Below are 17,802 nucleotides of genomic sequence, written 5' to 3'. Positions count from 1 at the left end.
GCTAGTGGATTGCTACCTATGATTGCTAGCTACTGCATTCTATTACTTGGATTTTGTTCTGCTTTTAACACTCATATTATTCTCAGACTTCACATTTTTGTAACTTTCTACAACCTTCTGTGTAAATACTATTGTTCTGTATCCTGTTTTCTTTTTCAGCTTCTGACAAAGGCTTAATATTTTCATTTAAAAATAATACTGTTGGTTTTTGGTGATATGGTTACATAATTTTTATTTTTTAATTTTTTGTGCTGTACAACAGCAAATTTACATATCTTCCACTTCTTTTATTAAAAAGATACATTTGATCTCTAGGGTTCTGTGTACAATGATGAAATACAATGAACACTGTAAGTATAACATAACTTCACACTATGTTTCTTCACACTATGTTTCTTCACACTGTAACACGGTATCAGCACCAGGTTCAGGTTCAGCATCTCCATCAGCAGGGTAGTGTGATGAGCTGTCAACTTCATCTGACATCAGTTCTGTCTTCATGAAATTTGTTTCCATGGACGACAAGAAATTACTCTGATAAAACTCAGGCCAACTAATAAATTCCTTAAATAATGATAACAGTTCAGGTGGGTTTAAATCACCAAACTGGTCGAATATACTTCTACCCTTGATTATTAGGCGAGGCCCACAACCAGGAATCCATTGCCTACAGAAAAAGCATTTTTGATAGATGAGGGAAATATAAATAAAAACATAAAATAATAAAGTATTCATTTTCCACATTTTACATACATTTATTTGTTGAATGAAAAAAGTCTAGTGACCTAACGTTATTGATTGCCAAAAATTTTTAACAATTGCAACTTACTCGAGTTGTGGCACAATCCTGTTGCGGCGACTCATCATGTGTGTTCGTAAGAAGTACCAAAGGGGCTGCAGATGCTCCACTGGCACTACCTTTTCGAAGAAATCTTTGCGTGCCACTATTTTTACAAGGTACATGTATTCTTCCTCTGCTGCTTTGAACTGAAAGTTATGTTTCATTTATATTCTTCGTGTGGCATTTTAAAATGTTTGCATAATTATATGGAAACATAAGTGAAAATTGAGTCAGTAAAAAAATCTAAGCTATACTTTTGTAGGAACACTAGAATAACATTTCAGTTGTTATTTAGAACTTATTCTATACTTTTTTTTTTTTTTTTTTTTTTTTTTTTTGGTAGGGTTTAAGGGCGCTCAACTGCTGAGGTCATTAGCGCCCAGTCACTGGTGTTAGAGCACAAGGAACCTGCTAAAACTCAAGGGGATGGGGGGACATCAAAAGGACCTGACAAAGATGCAGATTAAATAAGTAAAAAGGTTAAATGTCTTTGGTCAAGCCAGTGAAAGTTATAAAACGCAGAAGACGAGCAGCTGCTCGAGCGTCATCAGCTAAAACATCCGGTAAGGTAGATGGCAGGGACAGGACAACACGAAATTGGCTAAAACGGGGACACGACAATAAAACATGGAGCACCGTTAATGCCTGACCACAAGGGCACTGCGGGGCTGGGTCACCAGAGAGCAGGTAGCGGTGGCTAAACCGGCAATGCCCAATCCGCAACCTGGTCAGAACGACCTCCTCGCGCCGAGGTGGTCGGGAGGAAGTTGTCCAAGCAGTTGGGAGCGGTTTTACTGCCTGGAGCTTGTTTCCTTGGAGGGATGACCAAGCATCCCACCACAAGGACACAAGCCTCTTACATACATCCCCACAAACGTCAGATGACGGGACACAATGGGAGGCTGGCCGAGGCTGGAGGACTGCAGCCTTGGCTGCGGCATCCGCAGCCTCATTCCCAGGCACTCCCACATGTCCGGGGACCCACAGAAAGCTGACAGAACCGCCATTATCAGCGAAAGAATGGAGGGACTGCTGTATTCGTTGAATCAAGGGATGGACCGGATAGGGAGCCCCAAGGCTCTGAAGAGCACTGAGTGAGTCAGTGCAGAGTACATACGATGAATGGCGGTGGCGGCAGGCATACTGAATGGCCTGATGGAGAGCAAAAAGCTCGGCCGTAAAGCTGGAACATTGGTCAAGGAGCCGGTATTTAAAGGTGGCGGTCCCGACGACAAAGGCACAGCCGACACCATCGTCAGTTTTGGAGCCATCGGTGTAAATAAAGGTGTGACCAGCAAGTCGAGCACGAAGTTCGACAAACCGTGAGCAATACACTGCAGCCGGAGTACCCTCCTTCGGGAGTGAGCTGAGGTCGAGATAAATACGAACCGGAGCCTGGAGCCAAGGTGGTGTCGGGCTCTCACCCTCTCTGAAAGTGGTAGGGAGGGCAAAATCCAATTGTCGAAGCAGGCGACGGAAGCGGACTCCGGGGGGCAGCTGGGCAGACACATACAACCCGTACTGACGGTCGAGAGAATCGGCGAAGAAGGACTTGTAAGAGGGGTGTTCGGGCATAGACAACAGCCGGCAGGCATACCGACACAGCAGTATGTCGCGCCGGTAGGTCAATGGTAACTCGGCAGCTTCAGCATAAAGACTCTCGACAGGACTAGTGTAGAAGGCTCCGGTCGCAAGACGTATCCCCTGATGGTGGATGGAGTTGAGCCGGCGTAAGAGGGATGGCCGAGCGGACGAGTAGACGAAGCTCCCATAATCCAGCTTCGATCGGACTATGGACCGATACAAGCGAAGCAGGACAGTGCGATCCGCTCCCCAAGATGAACCGCTAAGAACTCTGAGGACATTAAGGGAACGTGTACAACGGGCCGCCAAATAAGAGACATGTGGAGACCAACACAGTTTCCGGTCCAACGTGAGCCCTAGAAACTTAGTTGTGTCCACGAATGGGAGAACGACGGGACCGAGATGTAAGGATGGCGGAAGGAACGCTTTATATCGCCAAAAGTTGATACAAACCGTCTTCTCTTCAGAGAACCGGAAGCCATTTGCCACGCTCCATGAGTAGAGGCTGTCTAGACAACGCTGAAGGCAGCGCTCCAGGAGGCATGTTCTCTGGGCACTGCAGGAGATCGCGAAGTCATCGACAAAGAGAGAGCCTGAGACATTAGGTGGAATGCAATCCATAATTGGATTGATCGCGATGGCAAAAAGGGCTACGCTCAAGACGGAGCCCTGAGGCACTCCGTTCTCCTGGAGGAAGACGTCGGACAATACGGAACCCACACGTACCCTAAACTTTCGATCCGTTAAAAAGGAATCAATAAAAAGGGGCAGACGACCGCGTAGGCCCCACTTGTGCATAGTGCGGAGGATACCTCCTCTCCAACAGGTATCATAAGCCTTCTCCAAGTCGAAGAACACGGCTACCGTTTGGCACCTTCGCAAAAAGTTGTTCATGATGAAGGTCACAAGGTGGTCAACAGCGGAGCGGCGGCGACGAAAGCCGCATTGGACATTAGTAAGTAGTCGTCGAGATTCAAGAATCCAAACTAACCGAGCATTAACCATGCGCTCCATCACCTTACAGACACAGCTTGTAAGAGAAATGGGGCGGTAACTAGAAGGAAGGTGTCTATCCTTCCCGAGTTTGGGTATAGGAACAACAACGGCGTCACGCCAACGCATGGGGACCTGACCTTCGGTCCACACGCGATTGTAGGTACGAAGAAGGAAGCTTTTGCCCGCCGGAGAAAGGTGTGCCAGCATCTGAACGTGAATGGCATCTGGCCCCGGAGCAGAGGACCGGGACAGTGCAAGCGCACGTTCGAGTTCCCGCATAGTAAAGGGGGCATTGTAAGTTTCCAGATTCAGCGAGTGGAAGGAAGGTCGCCGAGCCTCGTCTGCCTCTTTCCTGGGAAGGAAGGCAGGATGGTAATGGGCGGAGCTTGAAACCTCCGCGAAAAAGCGGCCAAAGGCGTTGGAGACAGCCACAGGATCAACAAGGACCTCATTACCTGAGGTCAGGCCAGGTACTGAGGAGTGGGCCTTAATGCCCGACAGCCGGCGCAGGCTACCCCAAACAACGGAAGAGGGAGTAAAACTGGTAAAGGAGCTCGTGAAAGAGGCCCAGCAAGCTTTTTTGCTGTCTTTGATGACTCTACGGCATTGCGCTCGGAGTCGTTTGTATTCAATACAATTCGCCAACGTAGGATGGCGGCGAAAGGTGCGTAAAGCACGTCGTCGAGCACGGATAGCGTCCCTACAAGCCTCGTTCCACCAGGGGACGGAAACGCGACGTGAAGAAGAAGTAGTACGAGGTATGGAACGTTCGGCAGCATGGATAATAACAGCCGTTAGGTATTCGACCTGACTGTCACAACTGGGAAAATCGTGGTCCGGAAAGGTCGCCAGGGAGGAGTAAAGTCCCCAGTCAGCGCGAAGGACGTGGGGATGGGGTGTGGTGCAGGAGACGAACGACACAGGGGAAGTGGTCGCTCGAATAGGTGTCAGAAAGGACATACCACTCGAACCGACGGGCAAGAGTGGTAGAACAGATCGAGAGGTCCAAGTGGGAGTAGGTATGAGTAGAGTCCGAGAGGAAAGTCGGGGCGCCGGTATTGAGGCAGACAAGATTGAGATGGTTGAAGACATCCGCCAAGAGTGAGCCTCTTTGACAGGATGCAGGAGAGCCCCAAAGGGGATGATGGGCATTGAAGTCGCCAAACAATAAGAACGGCGGGGGAAGCTGATCGATCAGGTGCATCATGTCAGCCATACTAACAGCAGATGACGGTGGAGTGTAGACGGTACAAACTGAAAAAGTAAAAGCAGAAAGAGTAATGCGGATAGCTATTGCTTGGAGTGGGGTGGTCAATGGGATGGGATGGTAATAGACACCGTCCCGAACGAGCAACATGACCCCACCATGAGCTGGGATACCGTCCACAGGGGTGAGGTCATACCGCTCCGAGGTATAGTGGGAAAAGGCAATACGGTCAGTCGGGCGCAACTTGGTTTCCTGGAGACCAAGGACGAGCGGACAGTGCAGGCGGAGGAGCAGTTGTAATTCCTCCCGATTAGATCGAATACCTCTTATGTTCCAATGAAACAACGCCATTGCTAGTCAAAAAGTTGGGGGAACGAGACGGGGAAGAGCTGGTCACCTCGATGGCCGCGGAGGGCCAGGTTGCGAGGCAACAACGCTACAACTGACGGCAGGCGGATCCTGTTCCATCGACTCGTCGCCAGCTGCGGCCGCTGGCCCTGATTGTGTAGGAGGGGCCGCATCATTTGCCGACAAAAGGCCGGCGGAACGCCTGGCAGCAGAGCGTCCCGGCGAAACTGAGGACGGCCGGGAGCAGCGACTCACGGATGAAGCGTCAGATGAAACGCGCCGGGGTGGAGAGGGGGATAGAGACTTCTTCTTGGAGGCCTTCTTGGAAGGCCGAGGAGGCACAGGGATGGTGGGCTGGACCCGAAGAAGGTCCTCACGCGCGGGGTCCGTTTTGGAACGCCGGACCTCGGAAGCTGGGGTCCGGAACGTTTCCCCGATGGACGCCTGAGAAGAGGATCGCTTCTCAGGTGGCGTGGGGAGAGGAGGAGGAGGAAGGGTGGCCCCTGGGGCAGGGGGGGTGGGGGCCGCGGGGGAGGAGGATTTGGAAGGGAGGGGTTTGGGAGGCGGAGGCAGAGCCCCCTGATGGGCAGAGGAGGCGGAGGGGGGACAGGATAGAGGTGAGGATACAGCGGAAGGAGTGGACACAACTGAGGCAAACGAAGTGGCCAGTGACACGGGATGAAGGCGGTCATACTTCTTCCTGGCCTCAGAATAAGAGAGCCGATCCAAAGTTTTGATTTCTTGTATCTTTTTCTCCTTCTGATAGGCGGGGCAGTCTGGGGATCTAGGCGAGTGGACGCCAGGACAATTAGGGCACCGAGGTGGTGGGGTGCAAGTATGTTCCTCACGAAGAGGACGTCCACAGTCGCCACAAAGGGGCTCAGCCTCACACCGGGACGACATGTGCCCAAAGCGCAAACACCTAAAACAGCGCATAGGAGGCGGGACGTAAGGTCGCACATCGCACCGGTAGCACATCACCTTTACCTTCTCCGGGAGAACGTCCCCCTCGAAGGCGAGGATAAAGGCCCCGGTGTCGATGCGACGGTCTTTGGGGCCGCGCTGGACTCGCCGGACGAAATGCACGCCGCGGCGCTCCAGGTTGGCCCTGAGCTCCTCATCAGATTGTAGCAGGAGGTCACGATGAAAAATAACCCCCTGCGTCCTATTTAGTGCCAGATGTGGGACAATGGATACTGGGATGTCCCCTAGGCGGTCGCACGCCTGGAGTGCCGCCGACTGTGTGGCAGAGGTTGTCTTGATAAGAACGGACCCTGATCGCATCTTGCTGAGAGCCTCGATTTCCCCGAAGACGTCCTCAATGTGCTGAACAAAGAACATGGGCTTGGAGGTGGCGAACGTCCCCCCCATCTGTTCGAGAACAGACCAAATAGCGGGGGAAGTACTTCGCCCCAAGCCGGCGGGCCTGTCCCTCTTCCCATGGAGTGGCCAAGGGGGAAAGGGCAGGAGAACGAGAACTAGAAACGGTACCTTTTCTTTTGGAAGACTCGGCCGCAGAGCGACCTGATACGTGTTGACGTTTCATGTGCGAAACGTCCGCCCCGATACCACCCACTCCGACCAGGGGCTCTCCCCACGGGCGCCACCCAGCCACAGCAAGGGCCACCTGGCAGGATGACCATTGCCGGGAGTCCTGATGCCCCAAGGAGACGGGCATCTACTCCTTGGCCAACGTGGGGAGGGTGCAGCTCAGGTATCGGCAGTACGATCCCTGTGTTGTCAGGGGGCTACAACCTAGAGGGTACATGACGACCCCACCACAACGGGCTGGCTACCGTGCTGGATTTCTGGTGCCATGGAAAGTCCATCATGATCGCTGGTGCAGATGGAGATGCACTATGGGCGTAACTTGGACAACCCATCAGGCGTTTAGGCCCAATTTGAGGAATAATGGGTATGGTGACAACGCCGGTGCAATGCTGAGTGCCAAGGTCTTAGTGCACTTAGGACCAGTGGTACACCATGTAAGGTGTCCTTCCCCAAAAGGCTCGTACTTCTGTAGAATTTTGAAAAATGGAGGTCAAACCCCAAGGGGGACCATCACATAGAAGGCCGAAACGGTTGAAACTCCTTTTAGTCGCCTCTTACGACAGGCAGGAATACCTCGGGCCTATTCTTACCCCGGACCCGCAGGGAGGGACTTATTCTATACGTCATCATGTGGCAACACATCCGTGGCCAACCATTCTGTTCTGTTGCTGCACCACAAGTAGTCAAGCTCAACTGTATTGGGAACAGAGCTATTCTATATGCCATCATGTGGCAACACATCCGTGGCCAACCACTCTGTTCTGTTACCTGCAGCACGAGTAGTCAGGCTCAACTGTATTGGGAACAGAGCGCGTGGGCCACAAGGCATTGTTGAGGCCCGCTGATTGTTTGGTTACCTGGTCAAGCATGAGAATCTACAAGGCTCATTGCAACAGAGAAACAAACAGCACTGGGAATGACTGGCCACAAATGAGCAGATTGGCATTTTGAATCATTTGACAGTTGTGAAGATCTGACATGCTAGGAGGAGGATGTTCTTGATCCTCTGCAAAGCGAAATAGCTCTTAATACTTGTAAAATAATGGATGAGAAATACAATACTGAACATAGTACAAGTAATTTTTTACTGGCTTATACAATTCATCCTTTCCTTTTACCACTTCTTTCTAAGGAATTCGCCTTCCTAAGATCTTTTCTGAAACTTTATCTCAAATTTTGTAGCTAAGTTTTTATTGCACTTTGGACCATAGTTGAATTACTGTCTATAAATGTTTCATCTAGCACTTCCTCTGTCCTATTTTTTTATATTCTAGCTTTTGTAATGTTCCTGGGTCATTTACCACAATTACAACCTTTTGCAGTACCATTTTATAAGATTTTTGACATGGTCACTCCTTCACCATACTGGAAGCAACTAGAACTTGCTGTCATGTGGAAATCACAGGAAAACTCAGAGACTTCCTGGTAGTGGCCTGGCCTGTTGCTGTAGAAATCCACATGTGTACACCCAGCTGATGAGGCCAGATCAGCAGTTCTGAGAATTGCACCTGACAGCCTCAACGTCGAGGCTCCACTGACGCAGAGGCAGGGACTGCAGCTGTTCCAGAATCCACTGGAAATATCTGTTCTCTGTTGCTAAAATCTGCTTGTATGTGACCAAGTAATGCAGCCGTACGGAGACAGTTCAGTACAAGACACTGAAGTGGTCAGAGAGTAGGCGACTCACAACTGTTTTGTTTTTCTTGATAGTGCTTTTCAGTTATCATACATTATTATTATTATGTCAGAAATACACACTGAACAGCAAAGCTCCTCCCAACACCCAATGATTAGAGAATGTGTGGAAGAGAAAAAGAAGTTTCCTTGAAATTGGAGAAGGGAACTACACTCGTCTGAAGAAATCAGGAGATAGCATGACAGGAAAAATTTTTACACAGGTTGTAGATAATCAAAGTAAATCTGTAGGTTTTGCAGGCTGTAGTGGCTGCTGTATGTTATTAGCTGTCCGCATTGGGAGTACCAGTACCCTTGTTACGACACTTTAATACCTGAAAAGCTTCTCCTAATAATCAGGTCAATAATAATAGCAACATTCCAGCATCAGCAAAATCCGCTGTCCTGAACAAGTGCATAAGAATGTGTGCCACAAGTCTGTGGCCATTCAACATAGTTGCAGGGGAAGGCTTTCAAGATCTTGCACAGATACTGATAGAACTAGGAGCACAGTACCGTATTGCAAGTGGAAGAGATGTGCTTCCTCACACATCAACAATTTCTCACATTGTTAAAAGAACAGAAGATGAATACCATGTGGCTCCTCGTATTGCAGGATATAGAGAACGGGTGTATGCGCATGTACAGCTGACATGTTGACAGACACATACACGAAAATGCATTATTTGATACTAACTATGCATTCAGTCTTGCGATAGTTGCAGTGGAAAATTAGGGTACTGTTTATAGTAGAGTTCCCACCTGTTGTGGAGAAAAGTGCTATAAATATACGGGAGGAAATAAAAACTAACATCGGAAGTTAGGAATATTTGCAAGCCATCTGTTAAGGGTTACATTCATTACCAAGTGTGTGTGGGTGTGTGTTTGTGGGGGGGGGGGGGGGGGGGGGGAATGTGGAAAAGGCAACTGAGAACTACTGTCACCTTCTGTGTAATATTTACTCCCTTAGCACTGTTCTACACCACACTCGTAAGGATAAATGGTTGCAGGAATAGAGTCCTAATGTTTAAGTGTCATTGAAAGCAACAAAAAAATGTTGCAACTTATTTAAAAAGTAGTGGCCATATGAAAAACTCACAGTTGCAGTTTTACCATAAAGCAGAATGTACGTACTCACTGAAATAATTTGTATGTCATACTAAAATCTATGTTTCTGCAGCACGAACAAAATGCTGAAGTTTTATGTGAATTCGGAAAAATACACTTTCAAAAGCTGGCATTACCAGGTGGCTGACAAATTCATTCAGTTTCTTGAAGTATTTCAAGAAGTACTGAGGCTATGAAAGTTAACAGTGGTCCGACCCTGTAGTTATCGAGGGAGGTGGCGCAGTGGCTAGCACACTGGACTCGCATTCGGGAGGACGACGGTTGAATCCCGCATCTGGCCATCCTGATTTAGGTTTTCCGTGATTTCCCTAAATTGCTCCAGGCAAATGTCGGGATGGTTCCTTTGAAAGGGCATGGCCGACTTCCTTCCCTAATCCGATGAGACCGATGACCTCGCTGTTTGGTCTCTTCCCCCAAACAACCCAACCCCCAAACCTGTAGTTGGTTGTGCCATATGTGTACTAACTACAGAATCACTGGGCTGAGAATGAAGCAGACAGTGAGATGAGAACACACAAATATGAAAAATGGATATGTAACCACATAAAATTTAAATTTTTGGTCATATATTTTAAATACCCGCAACAGGATAAGAGATTATATTTGAAGAAGACAGTGTGCCTCAATATTGTCAATTATTTTCACGAAATAGCACTGCTGAAAGCATGGAGTCTGAATTTCTTACGTGAAAAAATGGAAATAAAGCCTGTGCATTTGCTTGCATTATTTCTAGTACCACAGGCACATCACATGAAGCAACTCTCAGTAACAAAGAAAGAGGAACTTCATGCCATCCACACCCATGTTTCAAGTGTGGTGCACTTCAGGGTAAATGCAATGTTATGTAGGTTTGCTAAGCAAATTTAAGTTTGATCATATGATAGTGAAAAGATGTACATTTGTGTGAACACTGCACCAAATTTATTAGCAACTATGTGATATAACATATTTATCCTCCATGCAGGAATGTTGTATTAATTTCAGAATGTAATACAGAGGATGAAGCCTCACCATCAATGCCTTCAAAACTTGCTTTGGGATGAGGAGGAAGAGGAAACTGTCGATTAAGTTCCCGTGTATCTGTTAATGGGAAAACTAGATCAGGGACAGTCACTTCACTTCAGGAGAAGTGGAAATCAAGAGCAACAACTTATCCTGGACCGTTGCAAGAGGCACAAGAAGTTCTATGTAAACCTGTGTCTAGTGCTTCTAGTGAGAGGATATTTAGTAGAGCTGTGGTTGTTATTCACAATAAATGCAATAGAATAGCTTTGGAAAATGTGAATGACCTACTTATGGTGCACTAAAGTAGCAATGTAAGTTTTACATTCATTTCCATAACACACTATTTTCACTATCATAAACCTCTAAGGTTAATGCCTTGTTTTGGTAATAAATTTCCAGGAGGCTGTTATAGCATTATGAGAAGAGGAATATTTCTTTATTTACTTGAAGAAGAAAGTTTTCAATAAAGTTTGTATGTATTTCTTGTCTGTAGTTTGTGCTCTTACACTATTTCAGCATTAAATTTTAACAAATATATTTGTACCCAAGAGATAATTTAGGGGCTGCTTCGTACAACTGCAGTGTCATATATATATTTTTGCAGATACCTAAGAGCAGCAGTTTCTAAACTTTTTCGACATGTGACACTGTTTCGCAAAAATCTGATATGTGCAAACCCCTGCCTCCCCCCCCCCCTCTCTCTTTTTTAATTATTTACTGTAACATGCAAATAACTGAATTCCAAGCAAATGGTTTAACCGCCATAATGCTTTTATAAGGTTTGCATTTCAATTAGGGGCTTTTAATACAATGAGTAAGTTTAGTAGGCAATACTAAAGTATTTTACATATTTCTGTTAACCTACAAGTTTTCATTATGGAATTAACTGGCTCAATCCTTTCTTGGAATTTAATGAGAAGGATCTGCCTGCTTTGCAAGGCACATAACTTTGAAGTCAGGAACTACAAAATTACTTTCAGCGAGAAGTTTGTTGTTTTATTTATTTTTAATAAAACTGTAACATGGAAAAGTCTTTTTGCACAAATTTGTGGATGAAAAAGGTAACAAAGCTTTTACCACTTTATAACTTAAAGTCACTGGAGATTTTGAGAAGCTGCTCATTTTAATTTACACTTAATGTGGATTCTAAAATTATTGTTTCTTCCAAGAGATTGTGAATCCAACTGTTACTACTACACAGAGCATGGAAATAGTCCTCTCATATGTTATTTAATTGTAGTCTTGACATTTTTGTCTGATGACAGATGAATTTCTGTTAGGAAATCACGAAGAGTACCAAAGCACTAAATTTCATTGGAATTCTAACAGCTTTCCCAAATTGTAAGGTTTTTAATGAACAATTCAGTATGGTCTTGCACAGTACAAATATGTGCGTATGGTCCCTGCTGTAATAAATTTAAACTGTTGATTTTTAAGAAAATTGCTGCCAAATAAGCCACAATCTGAAACCAGACTGTGCCCAGGGAAAAGTGTAGCTAGTGAGAAAAAGATACACTTACTACAATACGAGAACAGTTCTGCCACAAAATAACCACCTAATTTCCTTGTATATCAATAAAACATTCTAAATACTTGCCATTTCCTCACACAGTACTGCAAAATTCCGATAACTGGTAGGATGTCCTTAAAAAAAAAATTACCTACTTTCAATGCATCATAAGGTACAGAGTTTTTTCACGTGCATGTAACAATTTGTTGATTTACCAGTTACAAGCAATGGAGGAGGTTTAGGGAATCCTCTTGTTCCTGATGTTACAGCCATCAGTTAATTTAATATAAGACCTGAGGTAAAATACTGTATCTGTAAATACTGTGTGAAGTAAAAAACTGCTTGCAAACGGGCCACAGAGATTTCATTTCACGTCCATAATAGTGTAGTGCCTGATGGGTGCTCAACTTGACAAGCAGCTGAGTCACATCAGCTCCCGGGCGGACTTGGGCTCTGGTGGGGCACCACACAGCCCAGCGGGTCTCAGTGCGGCTCCACCGGTTGACCGAACAGTGCAAGTCGAGGCTCACCTGGCAGCCGTGGCTACAGTCCCAGGCAGGCCGCACAGGCTTGATGCACGGCTCATGTCTCTGTGTGGCAGAGGATATATAGTGTACTGGAACAACTGAAGCATATATTTCTAGATGTAAACTGAAAGGTGAGCACTCACAATTTTTGTGAGTAAGTCACTACATACTACACAGTGCCTCTCCTATAGTGTCTCCCACTGAAGTTCATTGCCAATTTTACAAACTTGTGGTGAAGTGTGTAACAGCAATATTGAGGCTATTATGCCGTGGTCACATGAATTTCATATTTAAACCCAATGTTTCATCCGCATCTGTGGAGGACATCTTCAAGGAATGCTGTAGTTTCTTTGAAGGTCTAATGCACATCCTGGCTTGCTACTAACTGAAGTGCTCCCACAAAGAGGTGTGACATCATGTGTTTTGAATATGTGACCACAATTGTCCATTGTCGGTTGCTGTCATCCCTCAGCGGAAGACTGGTACGCATCTGCTTCAGCAAGGGAATCAAGATGTCATTCAGATTTACACTCTCCTCCTTCCGAGCCTTCTAAGTAAAATATTGGGTTTTTTAACAATTTCTATTGATACTCCTTGTATAGTATTTCATGGTATCGGCTTGTGGCTGCCAGTACCTGACCTTTATCAAAGCAGATCTGCTGGTTTCCTGGCTGCAGAGCATGTTTTGCAAGCTAATGTGTGTGTTTCTCCCCTTCAATAGTTACCCTTGTATCGTTCTATTCATTTTCTGACTGTTCTTCCGGTGTTACCTATGTACATGCCCCCACAACTACACGGGTCCTTGTACATTCCTGCTTTTCCCAGTGGTTTATGAATGTCCTTGGCCAACTTTAGGCATTCCTGTATCTTTTGCATGTCTGTAAATTCCAGCGATATTCCGTTTGATCAAGATTTTTCCTGTGTTCAGTAACGTCTTTAATGAATGGCAAGAAAACCTTGCATTCCACAGAAGTCTGTAGACCGCTATGATCTTTTCATGGTTGTCTTAACATTCTTTATATCTCAAGGGATGAATATCTATTCTTGAGCAACACACTGGTGAGGTATTTCAATTCCACATCGAGCAGATCCAGTTCACAGACCTTCCTTCCTCTATCCACTAATGCTTTTTATAACACCTTGCTTTTGTCATGGATGGTGATTTGAATCCTGGTCTAGGTAACGGTCTGTGTGTATCACTTTCCAGTGGCCAAAGCTACCATCCTCTTTCTTGAAGACTAGCACATCAAGAAAATGTAATCTTCCATTTACCTTCTCTTCCGTACTAAATTGACTCTTTGTATTGATCTTATTGAGATGTGCATGTAAACAACCTAGTTCCTCTCTGCCATGCCTCCACAACACAAAAATATCACCTTTGTGATGGAACCATGGATTCAGTTTTTTGTTGGCAGTTTATATTTGGTGCCATTATGTAGATGATATGTTTTTATTATGCAGAAATGGTCCCATAGCAATGTATAGGTGCCTGTGAAATCCAAGATTTTCCTGTCGTTCATTAAAGACATTACTGAGCACATAGGAAAAATCCTGATAAAACGGAATGTTGCTATGATCTACAAACCCACCTGAAAGATACAGGAACATCTTAAGTTGGCCATGGATGTTTACAAACTGCTGGAAAAAGAAGAAATTTACAGAATTCTGTGTAACTGTGGGGATGTGTACACGGACACTATCAAAAGAATGGTTGAAAATTGACTTCGTACAACACAAGGGCAACCGCAGAAGGGGAGAAACAGATCAGTTGCTGTGGTACATGCTTTGCAGCCAGGAAACCACTGGACACATTTTTTATAAAAGTGGGAGGGGAGGCCATGGCAACTGCTAAACATCACAATATTTTTAATCGGGCAGAAGGGGGTTTAAAATTGAATGACACCTGGATTCCAGAGCTGAAGAAGATGTGTACGAGTCTTCCACAATGGGGTGATGGCAACAGCAGATGACAGCAACTGACAACTGTCAGTTGTGGTCAAGTATTCAAAACATGTGATGTCACACCTCTGGGCGAGAGTATGTGGTTGAAATTTCACTTCAGTCAGTAGTGAGACAGGTGTGCTTCAGACCTTCAAAGAAGCTACAATCCTCTTGAAGATGTCTTCAGCAGATGGGGATGACATGTTTGGTTTCAGTACAATATTCATCTGACAATGGCGTAATAGCCCGATATATCAAAATAAGTGTGATATTTCCAGCTGCCAAAGTTTACACTGTAACAGCTCCTTGTTTGGATCTTCTCTCTGTCTTACATTAATCCAACTTGATAATGGGTGAATTATAAGGGGTAGTCAATAAGTAAGGCAACACTTTTTTTTCTCAGCCAATTTTGGTTGAAAAAATGTGGAATTTGTTTTAGGGCATCATGGAATATTCCCACTTAAACTCTTACAGTTTCATGAAGTTCTGATAGGTGAAAGCACTACATGAAGCCTTCAAAATGGTGTCTGTAACAAAGGTACTTTCTAAGCAGAGAGCTATCACTGAGTTTCCTTTACCGGAAAATCACAGTATTGCAGATATTCATAGGTGATTGTTGCAGAATGTCTACGGAGATCTGGCAGTGAAAAAAAGCAAGGTGACTCGTTGGGTGAGGTATCTGTCATCATCACAACAAGGTCGCGCAAACCTGTCCGATCTCCTGCATGCTGGCCGACCACACACAGCTGTGATTCCTGCAATGTTGGTAAGTGGAGTGGACACACTCATTTGGGATGATCAATGGATCACAATCAAACACCTCACTGCACAACTGGATGTCTCTGTTGGTAGTGCTGAAACACTCATCCACTAGTTGGGTACTCAAAAGTGTGTGCCAGCTGAGTTCCTTGTCACCTAAAGTTGGAGTCACAAATGATGGTTGAGTTTCAGCTTGTTCTGTGCACTTACATCACACAAATTCCGACAGCCAGAAAACATTCTGTAGTATTCAGAGTACTCTGCTGTGAATGTCATAGCTATTGCAAGCATTAAACGTGATCCTAGCTAGTCAGTTACTAAATCTTTATTTCATTTGTCATGAGTTGTCATTACTGATGGTGGTGGCATGTGACGAATTCTACGTAACCACGCGTGAGACATAATTTTCAGGATACATGTTTTGTTCATGGGCAAAACACATTTAAATGCATACCGCAACTGTCACTTGGAACTGTCAACAATGCAGTCCCCATCCATGACTCGACCTCCATTAACTGCCATCATTTGTGATCTGGACTATACCACAAGACCATCAAGAGCAATGAATGAACATCTGCGCAGAACTGCTTGCATATTATGAGGCTGAGTGTGACAAATTTTTGTTAAATATCATCCCAGGACATAAAACATGGGTTCATCACATCAAACTGGAAACAAAACAGCAATCCATGGAGTGGCACCTCACCACTTCTCCTCCAAAGAAAAAGTTCAAAGTTGCACCCTCAGCCAGCGAAGTCATGGTGGTGGTCTTTTGGGACTCTGAAGGGGTTATTCTGTTTGATGTCCTCCCTTATTGTGCAATGATCAACTCTGAAGTGTATTGTGCTGCCCTCAGGAAATTGAAGAAATGCCTTCAGCATGTTTGTCACCACAAAAATTCAAATGAACCTCTTCTCTGTGACAATGCAAGGCTTCACACAAGTCTGTGCACCTGAGAGGAGCTCACAAAACTTCATTGGACTGTTCTTTGTCATACTCCCTACAGCCTGGATCTCACATCTTCCAACTTCCATCTGTTTGTCCCAATCAAGGATGCACCCCGCAGGAAGCAGTACATGGATGATGGGGAGGTTATTGATGCAGCAAGATTTTGGGTCCGATGTCAGTCAGTAGAATGGTACCAAGCAGGCAACAGGCTCTGCCAGTAAGGTGATGTAAGGCTATTGCATTGCACAGAGATTACACTGAAAAACAGAGTTTTCATAGAAGAAATAGTGGGGAATAATATGGTGTATTGGAATCCTGAATAAAACCAACCAGCTTTCATAAAAAATATTGTTCCATTATTTACTGAATGCCTATTGAATTTTTCCTTACTATTCTACCAATAAATATATGTCTTATGTTTATTTTTGCCATAATTCAATTGAATAACCACATGAAACACAATTTGTTCCACACACAATATGCACTGTTCAAATATACAGAAACTCAAAAATAATGTTGCAAAATTCCCTCCAACTATGAAGGATGAAAAGATTAGTGTTTGACCTCCCTTCAACAACAATGTCTTCAGACAAGTCATTCAAGCCCAAGTTGGGGAAGAATGGTGGAGAAATCTGGCAACATCTTATTCAAACGAACAATCTGGCATTTGCCTGCATTTAGGGAACCTATGGGAAACCTTTACCTGGATGACCAGATTTTGATTTGAATGGTGGTCCTCCTGAAATGTAGTACACTGTCTTACCACTGCAGCACATCACTTAAACTGTGTAAGGAAATAGTAAAGTCTATCACTTGCAGGGAAGGCATGGTAGGGTAATATAAGAAGATACTGCACAATGTGACAGCAACTCACACTGTTTTTGATATTGTTGACAACATCCCAGCTCTGAGCAAGGATTTGTCTGAAAGCTTCAATCTTGTTTATGTGGCTATCAACTACTCAACACGTCATCTATTTGGTACATTGTTACCTTTAAGTTATTTATAAAAGGTAAACACAGACGAGTTTCAGAGAGATACAAATAGTAAACAGGTTCTTGCCCTCTTAACAGTTTGCATGATAAAAAACAATGAACGTGATTTTATTTCTGATGGGAGGGAGTGATGAAAATCCAAGTCTGTCTGTATTATACAGTTTCAACAAAGTTCACATATCTTTCAATGTACTGCAAAAATCTAGAACACAGCTGGTGACTATACTGATTAAAAATAATTATTCACTCCTACTGTCATGATACAACCATGATAAACTGAGGTCTATTTGAATCATTACGTTGTTTCATGAATTATACACCGGTTTTGGTGTTCATAGATAAAACTTAATGACAGCAGTTACGTAATTCATATCTAACAAGGGAATGGTCAGACTTGTCATGCCGAAACATGTATTGCTTTTTTTAGCACTGTTATTTAACTGTGCAAAGGATCCGTATGCAAAATTGTAGCTGCTGACATGAACTGGAAGTCACCTAAAAAAAATCATGACAATGGTTGTGTTTCCTGCTTGGCGCTTGTAGTGACGACTGGCCACCCCTGGAAATGGCGAGTCGCGAGCGTTGTGCGTATGGTTGGGAAGTGCGGCTGTCATATTGCAGCATTCACTAAAGAGGAATATCGCTGCACGGTTTTGGTGGAAAGGAGAAACGAATATTCGTTTCTGTGGCATGCACGTCCTTTTAATTTCTGGTACGTATTTCGAAACATACCGTCCTGAAACTGGTTAGAGATGTGAAAGATGTTCTGTACATGTTCATCTATACTC

At 44.8% G+C, this 17,802-nt stretch overlaps 1 protein-coding gene across 1 annotated transcript in view; it reads right to left on the bottom strand.

The window, feature by feature from the left end:
• Window positions 1–266: 266 nt before the first annotated feature.
• The window catches only part of LOC124556683 (dimethyladenosine transferase 2, mitochondrial), a 50,984-nt gene continuing 33,448 nt past the window's right edge, over window positions 267–17,802 (bottom strand). The window contains exons 6-7 of the mRNA XM_047130650.1: window positions 830–987; window positions 267–667 (exon numbers count right to left, since the gene is read on the bottom strand). Of these exons, the coding sequence (XP_046986606.1) occupies window positions 388–667; window positions 830–987 (438 nt within the window). The 3' untranslated portion in view covers window positions 267–387. The remainder of the gene's footprint in view (window positions 668–829; window positions 988–17,802) is intronic.

Source organism: Schistocerca americana, chromosome X (assembly GCF_021461395.2).
Source record: "Schistocerca americana isolate TAMUIC-IGC-003095 chromosome X, iqSchAmer2.1, whole genome shotgun sequence".
NCBI classification, from domain to species: Eukaryota; Metazoa; Arthropoda; class Insecta; order Orthoptera; family Acrididae; genus Schistocerca; species Schistocerca americana.
This window is presented reverse-complemented; position numbering and strand designations above follow the sequence as displayed.